Genomic DNA, 8,955 nt, shown 5'->3' with positions numbered 1-8,955 from the left:
TTCGCGCATAATCTATTCCGATTTATTGCTAGTTTATTCCTCATCATTGCACAGAAGTGTAATTCTTCTTTAAACAAAGGTAGGCAATACATAGAGGAAGCAATAATAATTTATCCATGCATGAAATAATCAACCCATATATGTAACTGTAAATGATCCATCAGGCAGCAGCCATGGTCTCGCTGTTGCTTGATTGGTCGGCTCCGCTGTTTGCTGTTTGGGACATGGATTTGAGAGTGCATTTTTCTCTGAGCTCATCTTGGTTCATTTGCTGTTGCCTGCACTCCATGCTACAAAACGCTATTTCTCCCCTGTTCAATTTTTTTTTATAAAAAAAGAGTTAGTTTTCTATAGACTTTTGTAAACTATATATGGTAGGTTTTTGAAAATTTTTTACTATTTGTTTAGATATTTAGAAAATCACTTATCTGAAAATTCTGGACCATCCAAAAACAGTGATTTTCAATAAATCTAAAAAAATAGTAAAAATTTTTTTTAAAATGTAAAATTTGGTCTCCAAACACATATTAATATGAAGAACAAGATGAACGGTTCGGATCGACCATTGGAATTTAAAAACTCAAATATAGAGTCGTAGCACAGTAACAAATCGTAATATGCATAGTACCATAGACTCACTCTAAGATTCATATCTTTTCTATGTATTAAATGAACCAAAGGCTTACCAAAGCTTAAGTAACAAGTTCATGCATCTTCCGATAGTAAATAACAACAGTTTCAAGTAAAAATCAGTAGAAATAAATTATCATGGATTGCAAAACCAAAGTATATAAGGACATAACTATTCTAAAAAATATTCGAAATAAAGAAAGAAAGGTGGAAAATCAATGTAAAAGTACGTAAAAAATATATGTACCTATACATGAATATGTCCCGGCCAGGCGCCAGCCGGCGCTGGCACAAACCACAAGCTTTCAAAAATGAAGCAGTCTTCATATTCACAAAATCACCAGAGTTCCTCCTGGGTGTGCCACGTGGAGAGAGCATACTGCTGGCGGGGCCCATGTGCCGCATCCAGGCTGGCTGTGCTGCCTCGGCCACGCCATGGTTCTGACTTTCTGATTGCTGCGATTCGTCCACATCAGCAAGAATTTCTTCCAAGTAAAACTCGCTCATGCTTGTTGTTCGCTTCATAGGAGGCCTCTGTCTCTTTCCTAGCATCATCTCTCTTTCTCTCTCGCCTTTTGTTTTAGTGTCTTAATTTGTCTTCTCCTTTTTCTACTTCTCTCTTTTATTCTGTAGGGATTGTTTGTGTATAAGGTTTTTTGAGAGTGAAGAGAGATGGAATAAGGCACTAAATCAGGGTTAGAAAGAGATGTTCTTTTGAGAGGGGGAAGAAGGGAGATAGCGAAGCCATTATTTGAAGATGTAGAGAGCAAGAGAGAGAGAGAGAGAGAGAGGTTGGAGTGAGATGGAAGAAGGGAAGGAGCGAAGGGGTCATAAAAGAGCAGATAACGAATCTACACCGTCCGATAGAATCTACGCCGTTAACTCCCTCACTTTTTGTTTGGCTAAATATTTTCTTTTTATTATGTATAGTTTACCTGGTATTCAGGTAATAAATGGTTTGCATATATGACCCTCAAATTTATTTATTTATCTTTAGTGTTATTTCTAGTTTTAAATTTTGTTCTCCCTTCATAATAGTAAATTTGGCCTTAATTTGTGTCTTAATTTGTTTATTTTGTTCCCGACCGACTTTCTCGTAAATATTAGCATTCATCACATGTACATGCCACAGTCTATTTATTCTCATGAGCAGGAGCAAAGTCAGCTATGAGGATCAAACGTGAATAAATGAAATTAATCATGTAAAATTTTCATACTATAAATGTGAGTCAATTTTACAGTACAGTAAAAAAGTGTATAAAAAATTGTGCATAAGTACAAACACCGTATTAAATTTTGATATCTTACCAATAATCATAATATAAAATAAAATTATAATTATGGAGGTCATAATAAAATAACTCGTACATATTTTGGAGATCATATGCATGGCTGGGACGTGTGTTCAGAATGCTTCGTTTTATGCTTGTTTTAGCCCTAAAAACACCATAAATATGCAATTATGTATAATCAAGTAAAAATAGTAAAAGTAATTTGATTCAATCTATTTTTGAGATTTTTAACTAGATATTTGACAATATTTTAGATCAAGTGATAGAAAAAATCAATACTTATTTCAACTTTATCAGTAACATTAATAATTATCACATGTACATGTTGCTCACAGAAAAAAAAGGCAAAACATTAATTGAAATGTCATTTGAGACTTAAATCTACCTATGTTTATTCATGAGTGGTTCTCAAACAAGTTTGTCAAAAAATGAATTGGATCGTGATTTAAAATGCCTACTAGTCTATATGTTATTAATAAGTTTTGATCAAATTCTTTCAAAAAATAAGTTTTGATCAATACATGCTATGAAATTTTGAATAATAGAAAACGTAGGGGTGAAATTAGCACATTTAGATATAAAATATATACTGTGTGGTAGTGCAATTTGAATTCTATCTTCGACCACAAATTGTTATTCTAACTGTTAAAATATAATTACATATTTAGTATTTTATGAAAGAACCAAACTATATTAAAAAAAATATATTAAGTTTCAATGTACATGATTAAAAAAAATTAAATTACAAAAATGACTAAGCACCGATTGTCAACGTTGTAAATTCGTGCCTGAGGGGATGAGACATATAAATATGAATTATATTTGAAATATACAATTAATTATAAAAGCATCGTTTTCAAAATTATGATTGGAATTCATTTTTTAGAAGTTCTTGATCAAAATTCAAAATGCAATGTAAGCTTAACTAGGAAAGGAACTAATTAATTAATATAATCAGTAATTGGTGCCGAATTTAAATGACGAGAAAAGCGACTCTTGAACCAACAAAATTTTCTCAACTGAGAGTAGTTATGTATACCAAGAAATTAATTGTCCCAAAGGACAAGAAACCCATTTCAATTAATTGCCGAGTACACAAAAACAAAGGGAATATTAGGTCACCAGTAACTTGGAAGTGCACTGTTGTTAGTTCTATTTATATAATTGAAAATTCAGTTCATAAAAGGAATTATGTGTGGAATGAAATGTCTTCTCCTTTTCTTTCTTTTTTGTTTAAATTTGGAAATAATGTCGCTTTTGCCCCCTAGAAATTTAATGGGTTATACTTGTACGATATGCACCCTTTGCCAGCTATTCACAACAATTCAGTCTTCTCTAGTGCTATATAGTGCATTAGTTATTTCGCCTGGAAAATATGTACTCATTTTACATTTAATTTTGGTATTTTTGTAATGTACATGTAGAAATAAAAATTCATGTGGTCGTACTCTGGGTTTCAGGTGTGAGGAAGGATTTAAGCGTAAAACGGCATTTCATTAAGAGAAGTTGCATGAATAAAATTACAGAAACTTTTTAATTTTTGGTCTTTGAAAAAAAATTTAACTTAGGACGTATCCAGAAGGAGGTACACGATCGAGGAAAAAAGAAGAGGAACGAAGAAAACCGAGCCATGATAGGATCTAATCAGGATCGTTTGTTTGTTCTGGTGTATTTCAGTGGTTAACAGACAAAAGAGAAGAAGAAATGACATATGCAGGGGCGGAACCAAGGTCTGGGTTCTGGCCTCCTCTTGGCCGATAACTACTTATTATTTTGAAACATTGTTTGGTCGGGTTAAAATAAATTATTTAGAGACAGCTCTACAGCAAATGTTATTTCGGAAGAGGAATTTTGGCAGAGTTAGACATCCCTATATCAATCAACATCATTTGAATTACATATATATTATTTAGGCATTTTGGTTTTATTTTTTTGAGCTGTGAGTTTGATTTGTGTTAAAGCTTTTGAAATGTGGGTTTTCCGTTGTTGTAACATCTGTAGTAGAGTGGAAAAAACGCGTCGTGCCGTGACTAATACGTCAACGAGGGCACGCGATTAAGAGAAACTAGTTAGACCCTCCGTACTGATCATTCTTGGTTCCGCCACTGGACATATGTATAAAATTTAAAGCAAAATTTTAACAATTTTGCCACCTCCGATTTGGGGTAGAGGAGTTGAAATCGCTACATGTTCTTCTTCACTTTTGTCCCTTTCATTTTTGTTAATGAGTTATTTTTGAAGTAAGCCCATAATTTCAATGGAAATAAAAAGATGGTCTAATTTTCAAACTTTTATTTAATGTTTATAAAAGACACCTATTCAAATTTCGAATCTACGATCTCTCATACAAAGTGTTGCACTATATTACTAAATTAAAGACTGGTTATTAAATGAATTTAATTTTTAAGCTTTCATTTTTAATCATATAGATCTTTGTACATTCCAAAATGAATATCTAAAATTTTATTTGACTCTTAGCTTTTAGTCTAGTGGCAAAAACATATGTCATAATTTTGAAACTCAAATAAGAGAAATTGTTTGTTAAATAACAAAAGTATTAAATAGTCGACTGGCTTGACCTTCAACTTTACTAAAAAAAATATTATTTAACCCAAATCAATTTTAGGGATGGATTCAAAAACTGAAACCCGGAGGGCCGATTAAATGAATATTGTGCAATTTAATTTTATGAGCGAAGCCGAGGAGTACATGTACATGCACAAAATCTAAAGAATAAACATATAATATTTCAAATCACAGGGAGAACCTGACATCTATTTTCCATCTTCTCTCAGCTCCTAATCAATTCTTAAACTTTTAAAAATAATAGTTGATTCCTAAACTTCTCTTAAAATACTCAAGTTAGTTCTTCTATTAGTCTTTCGGATTAACATGGTTATTTTAATATAAATTCAAGGATCAGTCTGGTTCTTTGAAAACCTGATTAACTTTTAGTAGCCCAAACATATTTTTAGTTTCATGGATATTTACAATTGAAATTTTTAAATATACAATCGTCTCAAAAATGAGAAACCAAATAACCATCATTTTTTTAGAATTTCATGTTTGACACGTCTGCCACCTCAAGTTGCGAACACTTAATTTCTTGGTGTCCGCAACCTCAAATGACGGACATCAAAAGTGATCCGCAATTTGAGGTTGCGAACATATGTAATTTTTTTTTTACAGAATAGTTTTTTTGGTTTTGTTAGTTTTTGTGTTTCAAATATAATGAATTTAAGTTTATTTATTTGTTTCAAATTTGTTTGTGAGTTTATATATTTACGAAAATTTCATCGTATTATTAAGAAAATAAGCAAAAATATATGTAAGTTCGAATAGATTATTAGAAACATTCAGTATTACATATATTTTTATATGAAAATTATATTTAATAATTCAGATCTACTGTTTGAACTTTCAAAATAAAACTATAAATCTATAGCACGGATCGATCCATAATATGAATATCAGTGTATTCTCACTCCAAGTTTAGGGCCTGTTCGGCGGTAGATTAACTTTTATTGTTCATGTGGGAAAAAAAATTCAGGCTGAATTTTTTCTTCCAATGTAAACAATAAAAATCAGTTCAAAATTTTTGCAGCTCATTCCGATTCCCTTTCCCTTATACTCCGCCGAACAGGCTAAAGTTCCAAACTGAAACTAACCCAGGAATAGCTACTATTACTGGCGAGTTATTCAACACGTTTTGGTGGAAAAAAAAACGTTATTCTCAATAAAAGAATAATTCAGATTAGCTGCTATTCCGCTATTCCTATAATATGTTAGATTAGCAGTTTCTTCAAACTCAAAAATAACTGTTATTCTGAATTATTCCTTAATTCATCCAAACGCACCCTATAAGGGATAATGCGGGGGTATTTTCACAAGAATCTTTCCAAACAAAAAGTGGTGCGGTTCGGAAAAGGTCGACTTTGTATAAATTGTTGTGGTCGCACAGAAGGCGGTGGGACCAGGGAAACCGGACTGATGGGTCATCCCAGTTTGGAAACATGCTGTGGGCCCATGCTGAGTTGGATGAGAGGACATGGGGGGTATAAGGTGGGCCATTGAGGTTGGTCAGGAGCCCAATTTTTCTCTAATTGCGAGATCTAACCAATGAGATTTCCTCTGGTGGGCCCCATTATTGGTAGCAAGAGCCAATAGATGAAATGATTGAGTTCTTACGGTCCAAAAAAGGGAAAATGATTGAATTCTGGACCCCCAAGAAATTGGCAACTTTTTATACTTCAAAAAAAAAAAAATGGTAACTTTTTTATAATTAGAAATGGTGAGTCAGCATGCTTTTCCTTTTTCTTGTTTTTTTTGTTTGTTTTTTTGTTTTTTTGTTTTTTTTGTTTGTTTGTTTGTTTTTTTGTTTTTTTTTTCTGTTTTGGTTTTAGAGTGATGGAATTTCGACGGTTTCTGTATTGAGTCCGAATCTGATGTTTTTTTTTTTGAAAAAGAACTTGGATTTTTTTTATCTAATTGTCAAATTTTTTTCATGTGGAAATCTTAACTAATATCAATAGTTCAATGAGGAACAAATTAAATATTGCCGGAACTATTTTAGCTTCACACAACAGATTTCATTCCTTCCATAGAACACAAGTTTTTTTATTTACTTGGAGCATTATAGTGTACTTTCCATGTTTAAAAAATTATATAATATTTCGTAGGTAAAAGTCGGGTAAAGATATTGATAGAACTATTTTAGCTTCTCACATCGCCTTGGTCATATATATTTTCATTTTCTCTATTGAATGTACGTTGTATGAAGCCAAAATTGTTCTGTCGATATCTTCACTAGTAAAGGACCAATGATTTATTTAATAGAGTGAACAACTCTTTAAATTTTTGGCATCAATGTTGACAGAGCAGTATTTATTTCATGCAGCATATAGACAAATAACGTTGTATTTGGCCGTGCACTGCATGAATAAAAAACTACTCTGTCAAATGTTTACCCCGAAATTTTTACATTTGAAATAAAATTATACTCGAATTTTAAGAAGGAAATCAAAAGATAACGATGTAATTCTTAACAATATTCCAACGAGAAAACTAAAGATCTAATTTGGCTTTATGACAAACATGGATATATTCGTTGTCATTATACATTGACATATAATTCCAATTTGAAATTTAGGCATCGATCATTGACACTCATTAAGTCAACTTACTTTATATTGAAATATGTATTATAAACAGGAAAGTTCTGTTTTTGGTTAAATTAAGCTCCTCAAATTAATCTCATAAATTATTATATATAATATTATATCTCTACAAGTGGGGATTGATTTGATCTCACAAATTAAAGGCCTATGAAATGATGCCTCTCATTGAAGTCAAATCTAGATAATTTAGATTATAGCAAGGAGTATCTGTCGTTTAACTTATATCTTTTAATGACTGAAGTTTAATGAAATTTTTTTTATTTGCTAATAAAATTCCCAGTATGTAAAATGCCTGATCTTCAAAAAAAAAAAAAAATGAATGAAATTTAAGCGAATGATCCTAAATTATTTCTGAACTTCTTCAAGTTTGTAGCATAGAATGTTAATTTTAATGGTACCAAATGATTAAAAATTAAATGCACTTAATTTATCAACAATTGTAAGTATTGAAGAGCATCTGGAATTACTAAATACAAAAGTTTAGTATAATTCTTTACACTCCCATATTCAATTGGATCATTAAGAAATTTGTGCAAAAATAATGGTATTCAGAGTAATATACGAGAATAATTAGAAAATACTCTTTATCTAAATAAGTGTTGTAAATAATGGTATGCGGTTGTTGTTGGGGTTTCGGGGTGCTAACCAAAACTCGTTTAGGCTTAAGTTGCGGAATGACCGTAGAACAAAAATTTCTACGGCCAACTTAAGCTCAGGATTAAACGGGGTATGTCAGGAAACTTTCCAAGGCGGTCCACCTTCAGTATTCCTTTGGTATCAAAACCCAATTTAATCATTTTTACAGATCTACTCCATGATTGATTTCTAAAACTTTAATCTACTTACCAATTAAATAGATTAATATAGCATATTTATACTTTGTTTCCAAATCACAGTTAGAATGCAGACCGAGCGAGTAGAGCCTCACCAGGGAAGGAATCGACTCGGAGTATCACACGTGTGATACCTCTATCGGTTATCCACCAGGACTAACCAGAGAGCGGTTTGTTTCTTCTGCCAGAAATACCGTAAACCGCGGAATTATGCAAAAACACTATTCACGGGAAAAAGACGAAAACCCGTAAACACGAATTTTCGATTATTCAGTTTCATCAATATGCAAAACTGACATACCGCTAAATTCGGTAAAACACTATTCATCGATCCCGTAAATATACTCCACAACAACCCGCAAGATTATACGTCAACTACGTATAACTTTCTTTTCTCAACCGAAACACTATTTGGGAGAGAAACCGAGAAAGAGAGAAAATACCGATCTGTTTCGACACGAAACCGGTACGAATGAATTAGTTATTTAATCCTTTCATGCACCCCTCTATTTATAGCCTCTAAAATGGTGTGAAAAGACCAAAATACCCCTATGACAAGGCATGCCACCTAGGGGGTGAGGTGTCATGTGGATAAGATCGATGACGTGTCATCTGGATAGGATTGATGACATGTCATGCGGATAAGCACGAATCTGAAAAGACCCGAATGCCCTCGGCCCGAATACAAATAATATTCGTATAATTATTCTGAACAATTATATATATATTTTTCTTGCGGTTTGTTGTTTCGGTAATTTATACAACGTGTCCTGCACATTTATAAATTAACCGGTTAACTTTTATACAACGTGTCACACACGTTTATAAATTAACCAATGTTTTTGCTTGTTATTTTTACATAACATTTATAATTTAATTATAACACGTATAATTAATTATAACCATCTTACTATTGATCATAACCAATTTATAATCAATTACAATAAGATTCTCCGATTAACTCCTATATGGTGTGACCCAATAGGATCTGTGTTATGTTGGTAAATAGAGTTAAAACTGTTT

General features: G+C 32.2%; 1 protein-coding gene across 1 annotated transcript; it reads right to left on the bottom strand.

Annotated features, from left to right (window-relative positions):
* Positions 1-1,492, bottom strand: LOC144574344 (FCS-Like Zinc finger 5-like). The gene is made up of 2 exons (XM_078324284.1): positions 878-1,492; positions 1-311 (listed from the first exon to the last, which is right to left on the bottom strand). The coding sequence occupies exons 1-2, from the start codon at positions 1,183-1,185 to the stop codon at positions 161-163; spliced, it is 459 nt and encodes a 152-aa protein (XP_078180410.1). The 5' UTR covers positions 1,186-1,492; the 3' UTR covers positions 1-160.
* Between the last annotated feature and the right edge of the window lie 7,463 nt (positions 1,493-8,955).

Source organism: Carex rostrata, chromosome 22 (assembly GCF_964058835.1).
Source record: "Carex rostrata chromosome 22, lpCarRost1.2, whole genome shotgun sequence".
Taxonomy (NCBI): domain Eukaryota; kingdom Viridiplantae; phylum Streptophyta; class Magnoliopsida; order Poales; family Cyperaceae; genus Carex; species Carex rostrata.
This window is presented reverse-complemented; position numbering and strand designations above follow the sequence as displayed.

Bases quoted from the DNA above. Each gene is read 5' to 3' on its own strand.
- LOC144574344 (XM_078324284.1), bottom strand. From the start codon at position 1,185: ATGATGCTAGGAAAGAGACAGAGGCCTCCTATGAAGCGAACAACAAGC. The intron at 312-877 runs GTACATATATTT...AAAATTGAACAG, and splicing joins CGGGACATATTCATGTATAG to GGGAGAAATAGCGTTTTGTA.